Source organism: Suillus fuscotomentosus (genome assembly GCF_016647785.1).
Source record: "Suillus fuscotomentosus strain FC203 chromosome Unknown F5891scaffold_80, whole genome shotgun sequence".
In the NCBI taxonomy this organism is placed as follows: domain Eukaryota; kingdom Fungi; phylum Basidiomycota; class Agaricomycetes; order Boletales; family Suillaceae; genus Suillus; species Suillus fuscotomentosus.
This window is the reverse complement of record NW_024539592.1, coordinates 171,569-190,494: the sequence shown is the minus strand read 5'-3', so window position 1 is coordinate 190,494 and position 18,926 is coordinate 171,569. Positions and strand designations below refer to the sequence as shown.

Here is an 18,926-nt window from a genome sequence, read left to right as displayed (position 1 = left end):
TAGTTAGACTCGTGATTGTACAGGTGCCGAGACGTAGCCTGCGGAGTTTCCCGGCACCACACTTCCAGCTGAGCGTTAGCGTATTAATCTTCCTCGACCTACCTACGACGTCGAGCTACACATCCTTCATCCTCTCGCTCGTTATCCTTATCGTTTCTTGCTCCCACCCACCACTCCCTCTTAATAAGACTTTGAACTGTTACTGCTTCGTATCCCAATATTATCACAATCGTTAGAATTGTATAAAGATGCTTATCTCGATTCAAGTTGCACCGCACAAGAGTTAGAGCACGACCGAACTCGTAAGCAGGTTTCCCGTCACGTTTTGTGTACATCAAATTAAGTACCACCCCGCCTGGGGTTAAACGTTAGGCAAGAAGGTAGTAGCAACCGGGCATAGTACATGCCAGCGCATTTTTTCACTCAAGGGGCATGACTGTCAGAGGTGCTGATTAGGTGCTGTTAGGTATTATACGAATCATCGCATGCCAGCATTGCAGTGGATCCCCATTATCCAGATGAATCTCTCATTCCCAAGTACGGGTGGGTCACCAATTCAGTGGTATGGGGCGCTTAAAAAGCCATTCACAATTTGGATGCACCGTGACTAATTCCTATCTTTCTTTGCGCTCACGTTACAGACCATGCTACACTTATTTGACCTGCACATGTCTGACAACGCACAGCTTGTCAGTGCTGGGGCTTGCCTTGTTATAGTGGGAATCATCACTTGGGCTCACCGTCGTAAACCAGAGAGCGACCTTCCTCTCCCCCCTTCCCCTCCTACTTGGAGACTTGGGGGCCACTTTTTGCCGCGTCGCCAGTGAATTTCCGTATGCGACTTTGTGATTTGAAAATACTAATTATTTTCGCCTCCGATAGTTCATCCCTCACGATAGCAGGATGGATTGCTGAGTACGGTCCTCTAATCACCATTCGGTCAAAACTTGAGAAGATCGTTATCGTCGGCCGTTACAAAGTTAGTTCCTACATGCTGGGCTGTATTATCTTGATTCAACGTCCTGTCGCAGGCTGCCGTGGATATCATGGAGAATCAGGGTAGAATCACAGCTGACCGTCCTCGCATGATTGCAGCTGGAGAAATGTTTGGCGGCGGGATGGGCATCGGATTTGCACACTGGGGGGACAGGTTTCGTCGTATGCGTAGGTTGGTAGTCCGCGATACTTTCTTTCGTCTGTCTTACTTTTCAACGTGGTGCAGAGCACTTCACACACATCTCCAGCCTAGAGCGGCTGCAGCATATCAGCCCCTGCAGATGTCACATGCGAAGGATACAGTCCTCGGCATTCTCGATGATCCACATGGCGACTTCCAGAAGCATGTGATAACGTAAGAACTGTCAGTTATACTATACCTCGCTCACAGGTAATTTCAAGTTATGCTGCGACGACAATTATGAAGATTGCCTATGGGAAGACTTCGTCTACATCTGCGACTGATTCTTCGGTCGTTGAAATCCGACAATTCGTCAAGACGATTAGCGCGGTCGTGCGTCCTGGTGCTTATCTAGTGGACTCGATTCCATGGCTCAAATACCTTCCTTGGTATGGGCGAGACTTAAGACAGGGGTTTGAGAGGACCAAGAAACTCAACCTTGGTCAGCTAAACCGCGTGAGGGAGCAAATGGTATACATTCTATTTTGAATCTTGACTTCATGTCTGAGTCGTTCCACAGCAGAGCGACGTGGACATCGGCCCTTCGTTCATGAGATATATCCTGGAAAATCGCCATCTCTATAGTTTGTCAGACACAGAAATGGCCTTTCTCGGCGGTTCCTTTTTTGCAGCTGGATCTGAGACGGTGAGGTGTTCTTTTGCAGCCTCCGAAGATAGTACACGGCTGAAATCGGGTGAAAGACCTCTACGGCGATCTGCACAGTACTCATGGCGGCTGCATGTTTCCCTGAGGAGCAAGCTCAAGTTCAGGCTGAGCTCGATGCAGTCATCGGAAGGCACCGAGGTACCTTTATTCCCTATTGCAGCGCTATGATTCAATAATTTTTGCATGAAAGCGCCGACCTTCGCCGACCAGCAATCCCTTCCTTGCCTGCAAGCATTCATCTCTGAGTCTTTGAGATGGAGACCACCATTGCCTACTGGTGGTATGTATATTGTTTCGATCTTGTGCCTCAATTTCACAACATGAATGCTGCAGCGCTGGCTCACCGAACAACTCAAGACATAATCTGGGCAAGTGATCTTGGACAACTTATCGTGCAAATGATGATCTGGCCCCTCAGGAAAACTATTGTATCCCAGCCGGGACCACGATATTCGCTAATCATTGGTAAGCATCCTGCTCCAAGAAAACTTGCCAAGGATCCGACAGTCACTGCCTTAGGGCCATCTCTCGAGATCCAGATACCTACCCAGAGCCTGACACATTCAAGTCCCAGCGCTGGATTGACGAGCAAGGTCGCCTGCGAGATGATTTTACATTCTTTCCCTACGGCTTTGGTCGGCGGTAGGCAGTATCGTTAAGCATTCCTTCTTTGATTGACATTTCCTTTCAGTGTATGCCCTGGTCAACATGTCGCGCAAAGGTAAAGCCACCCTTCCACGCACATAATCTTCTGAGCTCACTTTGATCAAACCAGATCGGTGTTCATCAACTCGCTCCTTATTTTTTGGGCTTTCCAGCTTACATTGGATCTTACGAAGCCATTGGATGACATGGGGATGATGATCGGGGAGAAATCAGACAATCCCTGTGCTATCAAGTTTAAGACAAGGATTCCGGCAACGGAACTCAGGCTCATGATGCGCAATTATCCTGATGGGAATGCGTGAATGTCACGTTTAAAACCAGTGTTGATTGTCCCTGGGAGCCTTCCCCTATGATAGAAATCACCAGCTAGAATATGCTATGAAATACTATGCGTGTTTCAGTCCATTGTGCGATAATCATTGGTTCAGGTAAAAATGCAAGAATGGCTAAGGCAGACCACCATGCATGGTGGTCGGACAGGAGGGACTGCGGGCAGTGAGAAAGGTGGCGCACAAACGAGAGAGACGGCGCGCAACAAGAGAGGTGGCGCGCAACGAGGGAGACAACGGGCAAACGAGAGAGGGCGTCGATATAAGATCAGTGGCTATGTAAGACGGCGGGCAGACAGACCTTTGGCAGCTGACAGACCTCCCCTGGCAGTAACTAGTGACTCCCGGGTAACCCTGACAAAGACTTGACAGAGACCTAGACAAACCTGGACGCGGAGTCTGCGCAGACTTCCCAATACCCTGACTTTCTGCATTTACCAAGGTCCAGAATGAAGGTATACGGAAACATCCAAGATGATACATGCCATAGTAATATCGATATCGATATATTGGACGGGGTCAGGGACAGTACTGAACTCGAAATAAAAGAACTCGCGCACATCAATGCTGCGACAGAGAAAACAGTGACAGTAGTAATAGTGATACTCCAGGTCGTAGAATACCAATAGGTAAAGAATAAATATAGTCTCGGCGCTAACAAAACAGCAACTCGATAAAGCAAAATCAAAGGAAAGAGATAAATCGATCATGAATGAGTCGTCACATAACATACAGTGTATACAACACGCAAAACTCATGATTCGCCGGTGACGGTGATAGAGGCGGGCGGGTCTTCAGATGGGGCAGTACGCCTAGGGGTGGCGGCGCGTAAACGAACCCTCGACTCTGCAAATGCACCAGGCGCGTTAAAAATAGCTTCTGCAAACGCAAATGCCACTACGATAGACGCTGTCAGAAGGCGCCATTTCTGACCGATAACATCGACGCCTTGGAGGGACACCTCGAGGGCGCGGAAGGGGTAAGCGACATGGGCTGCCAGACGAGCGATAGAAGCTGAGAGGGGATCGAGTGCGATGACTTGTGGGGTTCGGGAGGATGTAGAATTAGCGGGGTGGAAGGAGACGAGGAGGCCAAAGACGAGTGGGATGAAGACGTCGGGTATTGACCAGTGAATTAGGACGGTCCAGAATGATGGTGTTAAGAAAGTGCGAGCGGGGGGATAGGAGATCGCGATGTAAAATTGACTAGGCGAACCTGGCGATAGCTAAGGTGGGATTAGACGCGCGAAGTGAGGGAGAGTACAGGAAACAAACCTCGAAGGTCTGCCATGGAATAACCATGTAGAGAATGTAGAATAGCTCAAGGAGAACAGTAAGGAACCAAATATTGGTAGAGTCCGAGAGGACCTAAAAACACGTGGTTAGTGGGTGATTCTGTACAACAAGGTAAGACTTACGGCACGCGTCGTCAACAAGGTGGTTCGGGTGTTTGTTTGGACGCTGACTTGTAGCTTTGCGAGATATTCACGAGCCACTTGAGCGAGAGGTTTGGAAACTGGACGCGTTTTTTGAATGGGCGCGACAGGTCGGGCGCTTTCTGGTTTACGTTGGGGAGAATGTTTAGCGGACGAGGCAGGGGTGGACTCGGCGTCAGGGGATATGGGAAGGTTTTTGAGCATGATAGACACGTTTCGCATATCGTCGACAGGGGTGGTCTCACGTGGGTCAAGCGGGACAATACGACGACTGCGAGTGACTTGGGGGCTCTGGTGGAGTTTCTCTTCCTGCTCATCTGGTGAACTGGGGACAAAGCGCCTGAGAAAAATATGAGGAGGGAAGTAATAATATTGATGAGACTGACTCTATAGGAGGTTGTACGCTCTTCTTCTTCTTGCCATATAGGCCAGAGAAGGTAGGGTCATCTTCATATTTTGATTGGTGTTGCTCGAGATGACGTTTGATTCTGCCTTGTAGATCCTCTCTTGTTCCAGTATCACTGATGTTCAGAGCTACTGCGATAGCTTGAAGATCGGCCTTCTTCTTTGAAGGAATTGTACCGCTGAATGTGATTGGAGCCATGATAGTTAGATGGAAGTACTGTTGAAGTCTGGACAATTCGCGTCAACAATGTGATCACGTGGAACGCGGCTCGAAGATCGGTTGTATTAGCGGGCCCCTCGACACGGACACTGTGTGAGACACCTGTGTGACGCTGTGTCTATCAAATGAACCAGTGCTACTAGTTATAGCTAGGCTCCGGTAGTCTTATAAGCCATCTCGCAGCGCTTGATACCTTTGTTCTTCACTCCCAGCTTGCTAGTCATGCATTTTGCTTTTATTTCTTTCCTGTTGCTTGCTGGTCAAGGTCAGTCCTGTCACTTGCCTCCATTAACCCTATATTGAATAGAATTATCGTAGCCCTTTCATTGTCTATTGATGTTGGTGGTTCTGTTGGAACTATCGATGCGACCCAATTCCTCAACGTCTCCGATACATACCTTTTGACCGATGTAAGACACACGATCATATCTTTCATATACCCTTCTCACCCTTCTATAAGTGTCAGACTCAATGCTCCAACGCCAACGCTCAAATCTCCGTGTGTACCCATTCTTCCATTAGATCCCTTCCACATCTAATCTCCCTCAGACGTGCACAACCAATGATTCTTGTCTTTGTGCATCCAACACAGTCACCGCCATCACCTCCTGCGAGCAATGCATGTTCGACGACTTGATCGCAAAGTTCACAACTAGCGCCGATCCCCGTGCTGGTTCAACCGCTGCTCTTACTGGTACCTTTCTCACTTTTCTATCGGTACCCTTTATTGATCCCTTCTATCAGCGTACGCCACCGCTTGCTCATCCGCAGGTTTCACAGTCCCTTCCTCCCTCGTTACCTTGTCCATCCCTTCCAATTGGGATGGTCCTCTCGGAGTTTCCCTGAGCACAGCGTCTACTGTCGTGATCGTTGCCATTACTGCAGCCCTAGGTACAGGCAGTCTCCTCCTCTTGTCTAACTTGTGAGGAACCAAGACGTCAGCCTGAGTATTAGCTTGCTCTGCCATTCGTTATATGTTATGTATACTTGATGGAATAATACATCACGCCTGTCGTTTCACCAAACGGATGAATTCAGTCACTGAAAACACTGCCCCTTCTACAAAATGATAATAGGTGTTGGGATGGAAACACAACTGCCTCAATGATTCTTCAAAGGGAGAGCTGCGGAGTGTGGCTGAAGGAAGAAGCATGGCTGATGCAGCTACAGTTGTTGGGAAGAAATAACCGATTTCGGTTCGAAACCGCACAACTGCAGCTGCAGTGCAACTCAAAACTGTATCCAGTAAATCAATGTTGGATACTGCCTCGAACGAGAGGTACGCCCACCCGCCCATGGCACTGTAAAGAGGAAGTGTCCAGAAACATTAAAAACGCATGTCATTTCCTCTCATAATCTTTCGAAAGGTCGATCTCTCCCTTCAAATGCGTATTCGTAATCTTCGCTTGTCTCTGCCGCGGTGCCGAACGCTTTCCCTTCTTCTTCATATTCGATGGCGCCTTCGGGATCGGCGTCTCTTCCGCAGTAGCTTGAAGCCCCTCTGTATCGTACATGTCAGACACCAAACGAAGATATGACAATAGGAGGCACATACCAGCATGCAACGCCTTCAACAAATCAACATCATTAGGCACCTTCAGCGAATGCCACAAATCAAAGAATTCTGTCCAAAACAAAAAATCAGCACGATGCATCACACAATACGAGACTCACCCTTCTCAACATGTTTCCCCCCACTCTCATCATCCGGCTTGATCTCATTCCAAAATACCATCCGCAACTGACCATCTTTCACAGTCCTCGTAACAAGCACCTCTCCCTCCTTCTCCAGCTCCTCAATAGCCTGCGGTGCCTCTTTCCAAGACTCCTTGAGCGCACGCACAGGTATCCCGCCCCCTTTCCTCGTCTGTCGCTGGATCTCTGTCAGGAGCGCCACTTTGTTCCGAAAGCTGAATTCATGCTGTGTCGCGTCGATGAGTGGCTGAGAAGAGAAGAGCTAGCGAAATAGACATACACGATACGAATATAAATCAGTCTTTGGATCCCAAAGAATCTTATCATGCGACTTGAATTTTTCGAGTAAGACTACATCAGTCTCGAGCGGCGTATTCGTTACGATTGCAATATCTTGAAGGCGCATGGGATTATGCGTCGACTACGTACATCCACAAACGATCTCAATAAGCAAGAAAAGAAAAGATAAACGCAACACGTACCTTGAGATGATCAATAGCATACACAAGTTGCGTATTCACATTCGTCCCCGTCCCCGTATCCGCCGGCTGTGAATATACGATATCTATAACAAGAACGACAAAAGAGAGTGAAACAAGTTATTATATACAAACAGCACAACATACTGGTTTTTGGCCGTTTCTTCTTCGTGCTAGGCGTGGACGTTGATTCTGCCGTTGTAGGCGCGGGTGCAGGTGTAGAAACAGAGGCACTGGCAGAGGAAGAGGAGTTGAGTGGTGCAGGTTGCGAATGCCATGAAGTGTAATCTTGACGATGGAGGGCGCGTTTGAACGAGTCGGCATCTTTTGTGAGAGACATGGTGGGGAAGAGAACAAGAAGTCTTGCCGTTGGCTCGACTCTGGGCCACGTGATCTAGAAATCGATGAACCCATCACACCTACGCAGGCTGAAAAACTGGACCTTCGTATTGCTCATATTGTACATGATTATCTTCGGTTTCCCTTCTCCTTCAACTCTGGTCTCCTCTCTTTGCCTATTGCACTTTTCGATTTCGGCTTCCCTAGTATTTCACGGTTGAATGCTTCTGCTGCCGTGACGGGTCTCCAGCGTGACCTGAACCGTCCCATCGATGCCTTTCGTACCATGGCGCGGATCACACTCACAGACTGGTCACGCATGCTGGATGGTTGTCGCTACCCCTTAGCGAGATCGTCTCATCACCAGTCCTTTGTTCGTGCCCATGAACGCCTCCCCTGGGCGTGGATTTTGGCACGAGAAACCCTACTTAACGTCAATTGCTCGATTGTGCCCACTGATCAGTCTCACCTGCTTGAGGGGCGCGTCAGCATGCACCATATCCTAAACAGTTCTCCATGGCTCACTTCGTCCTTCCCGAGCGCTGCCTTGCCAGCACTGACACGAAATGGTTTCACACAGCTCTCTCACTTCGGATCTTGGTCTGCACAAAATACTGTTTGGATTTGTCCTGGTGTAGTCCCGTATGAAATATACTATCAGCACGGTCTGAGAGTTCTCAAGTTCTCATGAATGTGTTCCACCGTGACACTTTACACACCGACTAGGTACCTCCAATATCCAACATAAGAAAGTGAACTCATTTCTCACTTGAATTGCGCAATAACTGCTACGACTTCTTTGTTGATTCTTTACGCCACCTGACAAAACATGTTCTAATCATAGAATACCAGAGCTCTCACTTCGATGGATTCCCGAGGCGGCGTTCCCTCTGGAGTGTTTGGGTCTTGGAAGCCAGTATGAGGGGTAAGTATTGCAACGCTGCCATCTTGCATCGAGTCGGAGCTGAGACCCATTAAGCATGACGGAAAGCTCCCCCAAGTTATTTCACTCACCATTTGATAAGAACATACTCTTCTGGGGTCATTGCCTTCATGTATTTCCACTGGTGGTTTGGGTTGTATTTGACTCCAAATGTCTCACCCTCACGGTCAGCGTATACATGAGCGACAGGCACCAAGTCTTTCTCGAAATCAACACTCCGGAAGTCACATAGTGCAAGCGGCCAATCTACAGCTGCATGTGATATGGGACGCCAAAGGTTTATTATTTGGAAGCGTCTGCGAAGGAGGGAAGGAGCCTCTGTTGGTGGGAGATGCCTATGGACACGGCCGGTGGACGCCGTAGGCGTTTGGTCAACATGAACCCGGGAGACTGGTTGACGTTTCTGTGGGTTATGATTATCTATCTCGCCTGGACGACGGCGACGAATAGCTGTGACATGAATTAGGGATCAAGATGTCGTCTCAAGTTGGTGGTCAACATACTGTGATCGAAGATGACAATTTTGGATGCCCCCGTAACCCTCTTGATGAGGTCGATGCTCTCGGGGTAGTATTCGCGCTCAATCTCATCATCATTCAAGAAACTGGTATGCTTCGCTGCTTCTCGCCCATACTGAAATCCGGCATTGTCGAGCTTGTAAAGTTCTTCCTTTCCACGGACGTCCCCAACTTGCATATCATGCGGGTCGTCGATCCAGTTGCGAGTCGGCTTTCCTGTGGTGCTGTCTGCATAGACTCTATTATAGGGCCGAGAGCCGTCAGATGGAGGGAGGAAGTAGTTGAGGGTGCTGATGGTGTCAGAAGCCATGATGAGTCCGTTGGTGCTGGATGTGAAACGGAATGTAAGCCTCCTTGGTACCACGAGTAAGTTATACTTATATATGTCTCCAAGGGCTGGGGAAGCCGTTTGGCTTACATATCATATCTCCTGACTGAGTGCTGACTGATTGTCAATGTGAATGACAATATCTCATACACATGACTATGACGCCACCGAGCTGCAAGATGAGTCGATGAGTGATGCTCCAAAGTTGTAGAACCTTACTAATCAGTGAATCAGTGAGTCCGTGATGTTGTAACTATGATGGTTATAGTAAGACGTAATTCTGCTCAGGACCACCGCGCGGCGCTCAGCTGTAATTGGAGTGAATGTGAGTTCGCTTCTCGAGTACCTCGTACACCGCAGAATTTCAGTGTTTCGATCTTCTCGTTTTCCGGAGACTTCCGCCCCTGTCTTTTGTCAATTTGGCTCTCGGCTAAAGCCGAACACCCCTCCGCGGAACTCGTATCTCGTCTTCACCACTCGAAGGAGTAGCCATAAATTTAGAGGGCATGTACACCGGACTTTGAGGCCAAATAATGGCAACTATTATTTTTAGGAAACGCGAAGTAATCAGACAATTATCCTGATCTACGCTGAATCCTTTGTGTTCGTCAAATAAACCATGATAACTTCTGGACTTCACAAATGTGACTCGATAAACTTGAACTTTGCTGAAATTTATGTAAGTTAGAACCCTCTGCCCTAATCGGTACACACAGCCCATCTTTGTCTCTCACCGCAACGTCGTCAACGGATGCTAGTGGCTAATACTGCACATAATACACACAGCAGCCTCAACACATGGTGAGCTATGATGCATCGGTGAGCTTGCTGTGCAGTGTTCTATGGATCCGAGAGTGCTCATGGTTTCAAAACTTTTGATCAATAAGCATGAGTGTGAAGACCAGGAAGAACAAACTTCGATACTCTCAATCAAGTGGTACTAGGTACCTTCTTTTCACTGCGTGCGAGGCTTATTCATCAAGCGCAACAGCCTGAGGCCTTGTTGATTCATGTCACTACTGTAACTGTCAGTCTGTCCTCTTAATTAGCTCGATGTAATTGAATGTATGCGTCTAGATCATCGTCCATTTCCTCCTCTTTTGCTGGACTACCATTCTGGACGCTGCTGCGACATTCTCAGGCTGGTGAGTGCCTCCGATTCTGACTCTGTGATAGTCATTCCCGGCGGCTCAAATGCTTGGGTTTAGTTACAAAATCTTGCAGGCCCAGACCCAATCCCTCTTCCACCTCTGACAGGGCACATTCATTTTGCTCCAGAGATGTTAGGTACAGTCTGGCTTCCCCTCCACTGAATCACGCCCACAACTGATCTTGGCTTGATTGTACTGGGCGGCTTGAGAGCCGCAACGCTGCAGGGTTTTTATGGTGCAAGACGAACAGCACCCCTTCCTGTAGGTTGTGCTCGTTTCGAAATGGACACATTCGCTGTGGTTTCCAACGCCCACGTCTTTCCTGACTTGGAATCTTGATGGACCAGAGGATTTTTTGGGTGCGTTCCGATGCAGTCTTGCCATATCCATGGCTTTGAATGGCTGTTGTATGTGGATACTGAGCTCACAAAAGATCGGGAGGCAGCAGAAGCAGCTGGTAGGATGGAATTGATGTAATTGTCGGTACCTAGCTGGCGGATCTGTATTGCTTCGAATAGCAAATATAAATGGCATTGAATATTCAAGGAAAATTAAAGACTTTATTCAGAGGATATGTGCCGTAAACTGTGACTAAACATGAGATAATTGTGTTGTCGTTATTGTATGTTTATCTCCTGTTTATCTGCTGATAATTTGGAATTTCCCCCACATATTCCTCTGCCATTATTTCACCTCAAAGTGCGGTGGTATTAGGAAATGGCCGGTCTGTGTTAAGTCTGCGCAGACTCCGCCTCAAAGTCTGGGGGACACATCTGGGTGTGTTTTGTCGGCAAGCTCCGGGTTGTCTGACATCATCACTCGGAGCCACCACTACGCCAGCCACTGTGACACTAATCTCATCAGCTACCCCCGTCAGTGGCTAGCCACCCCTGCCATCTACATCAACCACCCCGTCAGCACTTCAGCCACCCCTGTGTCACACAGACTCACACTTCAGTAGGTGCAATCAACGACGAGTCCGATTGATGACATTCCGCAGGATGGCACCTGGAATACTTGGCGGCTGTAGAGCTGTAGTCGATGATATGTTGTCTGTAGGCACGGCGGGTTACGTGAAATGGCGGGAGAGGCTGATGGCGAGATGGCGGGGGACTGACACTAAATTATGACATAATACAGCGGGCAGACAAACATAGACTTCCCGGCACTCTCCGGACAACTGCTGGCAGACCTGTCCCCCAGACTTTAACACAGAGTCTGTGACTTGTCTGTATAGACCTCACGCAGACTGGCCAAATCCCGCACTTTCTGTAAATTTAGTTTTCGAACTTGATATCAAGTGCGTGCCTTACAAATAACCGTGTCTGGTTATTTGTGATTCAATTTGATAGCTAAACGTAGCAACTAGCTATAGTAAGCGACGGCGCGAGCCAAGCATCTCACAACTTCAAGTGAACCAAGAATCAAAGCAAATTCTATTCGAGACAGTGCATTCCTTCACTCCCTCCTGCACGTCTCCCGCTGATTATTCCCCATGCACTAGAAAAGCAAGCACATCAGGAACTCGGACTCGCCAAGACAACGAGAAAAGACAGACTCACCCAAGTACTGTCGTGTCATCAAAGCAAGCCAAAAGCTCAAAACCCGGGAATGAGGTCCCCCAATTTGTCAAGCAACTTGCAGCAATCCTTGCACTTGAGGGGCAACCAGAATGTCATTTTGCTGTCACTTCCGCAGACATATATGAAATCGTCGCCATTGTTATAAGTGTCGACGCCATCTGAGCACCCCACTTGTTTGGTAGACGGCAATAAGCATGTAGTCTAAGGTCTGCATGCATGCTCCAAAGTACTCACCCACTGTGGTGCAAGCTAGTGTCGGCCCATTCGAAAGTGCCCTTTCAGCGGAGGCTCCTCGGCCCACTGGGCCTCCTTGGGAAATTGGGGCGACTGGGATGGATGCGATAACTATGCCAGCCATTGCTGTGGCAGTAACGATTACACTGGTGAGTGAAGTGAATTTCATGGCTGAAACGCTGAAACTTGATGGCGTTTTCTGAGTCAAGTACGTCGACTTTTATACATGAATTATAAGGTGCAGCCAAACAATTTGCATGTGCTCGCATCACGAGACAGATGCTAGCTCACGCACTATGACATAATTTTCTTGAAGGCCTCAAATTTTGTGCCGGACGCACTCCACGAGTGCGTTTGGTACGGTTTAGTGAGTGTCGGTCCATGATGATGATGATTTATTCATCCAATTCAGATTTGCAGGATGGGGCAGACGAACTCACTGACCATACACATGTAAACACTCATTAGAGCGATGCTCAGTGTTCGCATGACTTTGCCACCAAGCAGAATATACTGGTGCCAGGTCAGTGGTTGTGACGGCGAGCATTTCCGAAGATGCCAAAAAAATGTCGTTGATATCGGTTGCGGAATAAAACCTTTTGGTATCATGAGTCACGAGCTAATCCACCCATCACTGGACGTATTTCTGATATTATCCAGCAGATCCCAGAGTACGCAGATCTTGAAAACGTGTACTTCAATATTTGCAACACCGATGAACCTACACCAGGATTCACATTGCCAGTACTGGATAAATAGGCACGGGCTTATTGTGTATTGTACACGTTATAGATGAGTTGGCATGACTGCGGTACTACAGACTTTGATGAATTGCTCGCATACGTTATCTATCAACAAATGACTGCATCAGTCAGATCTCAGTCTCGGGGAACTAACAGCCGCTATCGCCACCCATGACGGTTTCGCGACCGTTTGTTAAGGTGGTCAGGTGGTGCTGTAACTTAAACTCGTCAATGTTTTTGCAAATGAATAACCGGGTAGAATACGTGAGTAGCATTGGCGAGAAGCACCCTGTTTCCGTGAGATCGGGGACCAGAGTTGCTGCATATGCAGGAAACGGCAGAATTCCTGTCTCAAACCTATATACTTGTAGAAGCACTGAATTCAGTGTCCCATTTGGAATGGGATGAAAGAAGCATATGATAAGCATGCATGTACTTGTGAAACTGAGAACCCAGAAGTTGCAGCAGGACATTCCTCAACCTAGCGCTGACTCGCTGTAGTGTGAATCGTCTCATGAAGGACAACCCTGGATTACCGAGGTGAAGCGCCGCGGTTTAACACTTAGGCGTTAATGGAGCCTGTAAAATGAATCTGGAAGTAGAGGTGGAGAGTGTACGTACGGTTGAGATGAAGATGCTATTTGGACAAGCCAGAGCCATTTACCTTGCAGCATGTATTTAGGATAAAGGGAGCACACGACAGATATGGACGTACTTGAAACTGGGGACCCATACGTTACAAGCATTGAATAATCAGTACGTGCTATGACTACGTCGTCCCCGTCGGAGGACAACCGGCCCCTCCAGCCCATGGCGCAACCACAACACAGAAGGTTAACGAACAAGGACAAGCTTGCCTAGTAATTGCCTCGAAAAGCATGATTAGGTGGTGCAGGAGAGGCCTCGAAATCTAGATTTGTTGGATAACTTGAAGGTGAGTATATCGTCCAAACACCAGAGTGAATACTGGGTCCATTTTGTATTGTATCCTACGCCAGCTCCATTTCCAAGCGACTCGATGATGTTCCCCGATATGTTTGTGCCTGCTCAAATATAATCAAGGCCAGGCTGACATGGTTTCGGATATGACATGGCACAAGTACCTGGAGGAGGCTAGCATGGAGGACGAGAGACAAAGAATATGCACTGGTCGAGTGCTAAGTTACATGGGCACAGTACGTCAATTGTGCCAGCTATACCTACAGCGAGCGCTCCGTCTCTACCTCCCAGCGTTCGTCGCTTGGACAGGATCCGCAGTCTTGCAAGACGAGCACAAGAGAGTGGAATCCTTGCGCAAAGTTGGACGCCGCGAACCATCCAAACCTAGTATGGTACGTGTTCAGAACTGCACTTTTACGCACCTGTTTGACATGGCCCTGAGAGTTTACAGGACAACGATTCTCTGTCCTTTCCGGTTAACAATCCTCCCATTCCTACGAGGCCCAATATTGATATCTCATCCAGAGTGCAGTACTGCCAAAATGCAGGAAACCATGGAGTTTGTGCACCTACTCTTCTCTGAAGAATGTGCGCCCATTAGACATCGACGTGTTCCACAGACTCGGAGGGTCCAGAGAGGGAGGAAAACAAGATAGTCGTTGGCTGATGTACCAGTTATACATGTGAATAAAATAACAAGGAAATGGTTGTGAACCTATACAACTTGATATGAGAGTCGAATGTAGAACTGATATAGGAACGCTTGCATTGGCGCGTTAAGGCTCGTCACAGCCGCGTCACGACCGCGTCAAGTTACAACCCCCCTCTTGATCACACATAGACATGGCATCTCAAGCAGCAGCAGCGACCATCCTCGACTCAGTCATACTAAAGATTCTACACGCTCACAATTTCTCGAGGTCATCGTCACAGGCATCCATCGTTCTTGCCAGCCTCGTTTCTCGCTATCTCGTTCTACTATCTTCTGTCTGTGGCAATTATGCCGAACTTTCAGGACGCTCACGAATATCAGTATGGGATGTGTTGAGCTCGTTAGAAGATTTAGGTGTGAACCTGGAAGAATTAGACGAGTATTGTGTTTCTGAAGGGAAGGACCTGGGGAGGTATGCGAGCAGCAGTGCCAGGAGGCTCGACGATCTCTTAGAATTCAGAGGTATCTCTCACAAATTCTCCTGTTCTTCGTTTCATTAAACACAGTCGTTATTACAGGATATCTACAGGAGGGCCACGAAGACGATGCGATACCTTTTATCGACCCGCAACCTTTGTTAGACGACTTTGACGACTACGATGACTTATTCGATCGCTCAACTACCCCAGATTTCCTCCCTCCACTCCCAGATGACACGTCACGCCCGCGAAGCGTATCGCCAACGCCAACCCCTCACACTGTGAAGCTCGAAAAGCCACCCTCACTTATCCCACAGCACATAACCTCCAACACCGTTTCCGACTACGTGACACAGGTCAACTACTCAGAATCGGTCCTAGCTACTACCCCAGAGTGGCACCTCCCCTCGCGCCCACCAGCTAGTGCCCTCTCCAGAAAACAGCCACCTCACCTTCCAACCCCCCAAACAGCACAAGCGCTCCTCCAAGCATATCATCATATCCTCACGCACCCCGTCCCCCCTCCCGTCCCACCAAATCCCTTAAAGCATAAAGTCGCGACGATGCTCCTGTCCCAAGTACAAAACAATCCACGGTGGAACCCTCCAGATACGCTATACGCCAACATCGTACCCTGCCCACCTCGCGTCGCAGCCATCGGCCCTTCCTACCCTGTCCCGCAGTCGACTCTGGACGACATACGTGCAGGAAGAGACGACAAGGAGTCCAACAACAAACCTATATTTCCCTCTGCGCCTCCCCGCCCTGTATTCTCCGCAGACAAACCCGTTTTTCTTGTGTCTCAGCAATCTTCGCGTCTACCAGATCTCGCGCGTCAAATCTTGCCTGTAAGTCGTCATTTTGCACGTTTGTTTGATGTCTCACGATGGCGCCGCTATAGCCCTCTGTGCTCGCACGCACCACGCGTCTCGCACACCCACCCGTATTACAGCGGGGCAACCAGAAACTACATTATGGCACCGGTGTCAGCGCCCCTTGGAACTCGTCTACATCAGGGGCGCCTACTGGCGGAAAAGGTAAAGACGAGGGTACAGCCAACGGACGCAGCAACGAACCTCCAACATTCACATTACCCGACGCACAAATGTTCGCTACGTGGGATTTCGAGGCAAAGAGGCCGCAAGAGGCGTTAGTAGTACGCAGAGGGAGGGGTGTACCCGCATCTGGGGTGACACTTTCTATGGGGAACCGTAAAGGGTAGTGCGCTCCTCAGGTTAGCTGACTATTCTACACAACGAAGACCTTAAAGACGTCAAATCAGATATAAGGTCCATCATATATTAATTGGGGGAGATATACGATGTGCTAGGTGCTATGCATGTCACACCTGTACTTCAGTAGTCTCGACTTTTACGCTTTTCTTATCCTCGCCCCTCAGTACCACTCTGCACTGTTTCTATGGGAGATTTCCTGTCCTCGTCATATTGCTTGTCTATGGGCAGGACGTGATCCGCAGAGATTAGGCCATCAACAAAGGTATCATGAGCAGGGAACAAGTACGATGCAACGTAATACACCAGTGATGCAACAAAAAACTATTATAATGTGAGCAAAACACATGTGAAGGAGATCAGGAGTGCCGTACCCCATACATCCACGCGATGTCAAATAGATGGGTTGCGTACCCTATCTTGATAGCTGGATTGATCGCATTGATAAGGCCGGGAAGCGTGGGGGCAACAGTTACTATCATCGCCAGCACTGCACGCCAGTTCTACATAAGCAGACAAATATATCATGAGGCAGAACATAGCGAGCAGCATCAAAGCTTACAAATCCCCCAGTGTAGCGATATCGTCCTGAAGGGTCATACATAGCGGGAACATCGACGCAGCCTTTATGCACCAGGTAAAACTGTGCAACGCAAAGTGTTAATCGAAGACTAGGCACGAGCGGGTATGCTTGTAAATTGTACCCACATCAGTGACCATGATACCAGCAAAAGGGCCAAGGAAAATGGTGTATCCATCCATAAAACTCAAGAACCCCGTGGCACTATCGGTGGATGATAAGGGCTTGACAAAGGTAACATATGGCAAAGACTTACTTGGCGAGAATCTCCCATGGACACAGAGCCCAGCCACCAATAATCGCACACAATATTTGTCCGCGCCTGATATTAATGTACTGTTTGAAATAAGCAATTGTCTGTGGAGAGTATAGACGACGCTAACCTTGGGACACAGAGCTGTCATATCATTTCCCGCCCCGAGCGAATTGGCGCTGATGTTGGTACCAATAGTCGTCAATGCAAATACAAAGGAGGCGAAAAACGCTGCAGCCCGATTGTCCCAACGATCGATTAACAGAAGAGGGTTCCACAGGACCTCGCCGTAGAGCTGTATTCCAGCACTAGTCACAGCAATTCCAACAAAGCTGCACAGCGTAAATGCGATGGGTATGATGAACGGTTGGACATATTGACTAAAAACCCATTAGATAACAGCGTCGATCTCAGATTGGAATTCATACGCTCGTTCATTCTTGGCGTAGCGCTGCAAGTTTTTGTAAGTCAATGTGGTAGAAGACATGCAAATTCATCTGACTTACAGTAAAATCGGGAATGTTGACCGACAAACTGGCATAAATTCCCAAGGCGCTGTTCATCGCACTGAGCCATGCCCATGAAAAGTTGCTGCCCTCGATAGCTGCATGCTGGGAAAACAAGCCCTGTGAGGCGGGGACCTTAACAAATGCCCATATGATCATTGCAAGCCATGCTATAGGTGTGAGGACACCCTTTGCGAAGAATAACCAACGGATTTTGTGAGGAGTTACGAAAAGAAACGGAAACTGGATGAGCCAATAGAGAAAGTAACACAAAAATCCTGATAAATTGTTTGGGTAAGCATATAACAAGGGCAGCAGGGGAAATGATGCACCAGAGCTGGTAATATTCGCGGAGACTGGTAATTGATTGGGCATCCTTGCAATCGAAGGCCAAATGGCTTTAATCATCTGAGTCATATTTCGAGTCAATATGACCAAAGATTAATAGAGCACGATTCGATGTACCTGATACACGCATTGCGACCCGTTGTATGTCTAAATGCATGCATGAGGATTCCTGTCACTTATCGCACACCCATAATCATTACCTGTATACCGAACCAGAACATGGATAACAAGACGCGACTGAAGACGGTGAAGTAACTGAACCAGAAGCCGAAAGACGATCGATTTAATACAGGGAAGGCAACATGGAGACGAGCGCCTATTGTGCCGGTCAAAACCATCACTACGGAGATAATCGCATATGCAACCGCAATACATGGCAAAGCCTGACGCCTAGCAGTTAATGCAACGTCAGATAAAATGTGCTGTTAGAGTGGAAAACTCGTTCGAGTAGTCATACCAAGATAAACCAATTGCAAGCATGGAGCTAGCCAACTCCCAAACTGCGAGATTGGTAGCATCAGAGATCCAATAGGATATCTAACAAACACTCATTAGTAAATTTCACTGTGGTAATCATCATGGAATGTCCTACATAATTCCAGGTGCTATGAGGAGTCGCCGAGGTTATGAAACAGCTAAACGGTCAACAACTATCGTGCTTACGTCCATGTTCTCAGACGAAGAGGTACCGGATCCATGTCCTTGTTGCTCCATCCATTGTTCGCGAAAGTCGTTTCTTCACGTTCGAGAGCCCATCTGGAAGGCTTGAAGAAATCGACCAAAACCCCGCTTTGCGGCATGGTTGGCAGCCAAGAACAAGAAAGAAGTTCCTGATTTCAAGTCAGTGAGCGTTTCAAGATATACCTCCACACGAGTGAACAAGTGACCTCCGCACTTATTTATATTGAGATAAGAGCTGAAAAGTTCACAGACTATCATATTGGACGCTGAGTACTAGCTAATCAGCGACAGCCAAACTGCCATCGAACTTGCAATGAAACCCAAAAAGGATACCTGACTAATTG

General features: G+C 48.2%; 8 protein-coding genes across 8 annotated transcripts; 4 read left to right on the top strand and 4 right to left on the bottom strand.

Moving 5' to 3' along the window:
- Positions 1 to 668: 668 nt before the first annotated feature.
- F5891DRAFT_1255860 (cytochrome P450) lies at positions 669 to 2,884 on the top strand (the record flags this gene model as incomplete). Its single annotated transcript, XM_041370001.1, has 13 exons — positions 669 to 823; positions 883 to 979; positions 1,032 to 1,168; positions 1,223 to 1,351; positions 1,399 to 1,648; positions 1,698 to 1,823; positions 1,880 to 1,982; positions 2,035 to 2,124; positions 2,178 to 2,212; positions 2,263 to 2,309; positions 2,364 to 2,486; positions 2,536 to 2,565; positions 2,620 to 2,884. 13 exons carry the CDS (start codon positions 669 to 671, stop codon positions 2,810 to 2,812), a joined length of 1,515 nt encoding a protein of 504 aa, XP_041220024.1. The 3' UTR covers positions 2,813 to 2,884.
- A 573-nt stretch (positions 2,885 to 3,457) lies between these two features.
- F5891DRAFT_728894 (uncharacterized protein) lies at positions 3,458 to 4,958 on the bottom strand. Its single transcript, XM_041372992.1, has 4 exons — positions 4,661 to 4,958; positions 4,257 to 4,614; positions 4,114 to 4,206; positions 3,458 to 4,064 (listed from the first exon to the last, which is right to left on the bottom strand). The coding sequence occupies exons 1-4, from the start codon at positions 4,876 to 4,878 to the stop codon at positions 3,594 to 3,596; spliced, it is 1,140 nt and encodes a 379-aa protein (XP_041220023.1). The 5' UTR covers positions 4,879 to 4,958; the 3' UTR covers positions 3,458 to 3,593.
- A 17-nt stretch (positions 4,959 to 4,975) lies between these two features.
- Positions 4,976 to 5,927, top strand: F5891DRAFT_1281629 (uncharacterized protein). The gene is made up of 5 exons (XM_041370487.1): positions 4,976 to 5,164; positions 5,218 to 5,309; positions 5,360 to 5,398; positions 5,449 to 5,593; positions 5,644 to 5,927. Exons 1-5 carry the CDS (start codon positions 5,122 to 5,124, stop codon positions 5,823 to 5,825), a joined length of 501 nt encoding a protein of 166 aa, XP_041220022.1. The 5' UTR covers positions 4,976 to 5,121; the 3' UTR covers positions 5,826 to 5,927.
- F5891DRAFT_1062754 (uncharacterized protein) lies at positions 5,915 to 7,473 on the bottom strand. The gene is made up of 7 exons (XM_041362973.1): positions 7,221 to 7,473; positions 7,077 to 7,159; positions 6,875 to 7,015; positions 6,574 to 6,820; positions 6,455 to 6,523; positions 6,189 to 6,400; positions 5,915 to 6,135 (listed from the first exon to the last, which is right to left on the bottom strand). The coding sequence occupies exons 1-6, from the start codon at positions 7,411 to 7,413 to the stop codon at positions 6,240 to 6,242; spliced, it is 894 nt and encodes a 297-aa protein (XP_041220021.1). The 5' UTR covers positions 7,414 to 7,473; the 3' UTR covers positions 5,915 to 6,135; positions 6,189 to 6,239.
- A 6-nt stretch (positions 7,474 to 7,479) lies between these two features.
- Positions 7,480 to 8,025, top strand: F5891DRAFT_891920 (uncharacterized protein; the record flags this gene model as incomplete). The annotated part of the gene is made up of 1 exon (XM_041373305.1): positions 7,480 to 8,025. A coding segment is annotated over one exon (546 nt), but the record flags the coding sequence as incomplete, so codon positions are not given.
- Positions 8,026 to 8,354: 329 nt separating this feature from the next.
- F5891DRAFT_1062747 (uncharacterized protein) lies at positions 8,355 to 9,443 on the bottom strand. Its single transcript, XM_041362972.1, has 3 exons — positions 9,292 to 9,443; positions 8,859 to 9,226; positions 8,355 to 8,805 (listed from the first exon to the last, which is right to left on the bottom strand). Coding segments are annotated over exons 1-3 (753 nt in total). The 5' UTR covers positions 9,294 to 9,443; the 3' UTR covers positions 8,355 to 8,422.
- A 5,251-nt stretch (positions 9,444 to 14,694) lies between these two features.
- Positions 14,695 to 16,204, top strand: F5891DRAFT_961554 (uncharacterized protein; the record flags this gene model as incomplete). Its single annotated transcript, XM_041375819.1, has 3 exons — positions 14,695 to 15,025; positions 15,082 to 15,830; positions 15,884 to 16,204. The coding sequence occupies 3 exons, from the start codon at positions 14,695 to 14,697 to the stop codon at positions 16,202 to 16,204; spliced, it is 1,401 nt and encodes a 466-aa protein (XP_041220018.1).
- Positions 16,205 to 16,250: 46 nt separating this feature from the next.
- Positions 16,251 to 18,869, bottom strand: F5891DRAFT_728460 (NCS1 nucleoside transporter family). Its single transcript, XM_041372991.1, has 14 exons — positions 18,565 to 18,869; positions 18,494 to 18,506; positions 18,359 to 18,438; positions 18,102 to 18,291; positions 18,019 to 18,048; positions 17,886 to 17,961; positions 17,554 to 17,831; positions 17,476 to 17,498; positions 17,178 to 17,427; positions 17,051 to 17,130; positions 16,923 to 16,998; positions 16,777 to 16,857; positions 16,589 to 16,717; positions 16,251 to 16,538 (listed from the first exon to the last, which is right to left on the bottom strand). Exons 1-14 carry the CDS (start codon positions 18,699 to 18,701, stop codon positions 16,365 to 16,367), a joined length of 1,617 nt encoding a protein of 538 aa, XP_041220017.1. The 5' UTR covers positions 18,702 to 18,869; the 3' UTR covers positions 16,251 to 16,364.
- Between the last annotated feature and the right edge of the window lie 57 nt (positions 18,870 to 18,926).

Excerpts from the sequence above, each read along its gene's own strand:
- F5891DRAFT_1062754 (XM_041362973.1), bottom strand. The coding sequence starts at position 7,413 with ATGTCTCTCACAAAAGATGCCGACTCGTTCAAACGCGCCCTCCATCGT. Across the intron at positions 7,160-7,220 it reads GAAGAAACGGCCAAAAACCA|ATATCGTATATTCACAGCCG; the intron begins GTATGTTGTGCT and ends TTCTTGTTATAG. Across the intron at positions 6,821-6,874 it reads CTGATTTATATTCGTATCGT|CATGAATTCAGCTTTCGGAA; the intron begins GTATGTCTATTT and ends GACGCGACACAG.
- F5891DRAFT_728894 (XM_041372992.1), bottom strand. The coding sequence starts at position 4,878 with ATGGCTCCAATCACATTCAGCGGTACAATTCCTTCAAAGAAGAAGGCC. Across the intron at positions 4,207-4,256 it reads CCTTGTTGACGACGCGTGCC|GTCCTCTCGGACTCTACCAA; the intron begins GTAAGTCTTACC and ends ACGTGTTTTTAG. Across the intron at positions 4,065-4,113 it reads TTCCATGGCAGACCTTCGAG|CTATCGCCAGGTTCGCCTAG; the intron begins GTTTGTTTCCTG and ends ATCCCACCTTAG.
- F5891DRAFT_1281629 (XM_041370487.1), top strand. The coding sequence starts at position 5,122 with ATGCATTTTGCTTTTATTTCTTTCCTGTTGCTTGCTGGTCAAG. Across the intron at positions 5,165-5,217 it reads CCTGTTGCTTGCTGGTCAAG|CCCTTTCATTGTCTATTGAT; the intron begins GTCAGTCCTGTC and ends GAATTATCGTAG. Across the intron at positions 5,594-5,643 it reads TTCAACCGCTGCTCTTACTG|CGTACGCCACCGCTTGCTCA; the intron begins GTACCTTTCTCA and ends CCCTTCTATCAG.
- F5891DRAFT_1062747 (XM_041362972.1), bottom strand. Across the intron at positions 8,806-8,858 it reads AATTGTCATCTTCGATCACA|CTATTCGTCGCCGTCGTCCA; the intron begins GTATGTTGACCA and ends TTCATGTCACAG.
- F5891DRAFT_728460 (XM_041372991.1), bottom strand. The coding sequence starts at position 18,701 with ATGCCGCAAAGCGGGGTTTTGGTCGATTTCTTCAAGCCTTCCAGATGG. Across the intron at positions 18,049-18,101 it reads TGTTCTGGTTCGGTATACAG|ACATACAACGGGTCGCAATG; the intron begins GTAATGATTATG and ends GCATGCATTTAG. Across the intron at positions 17,962-18,018 it reads GGTCGCAATGCGTGTATCAG|ATGATTAAAGCCATTTGGCC; the intron begins GTACATCGAATC and ends AATATGACTCAG.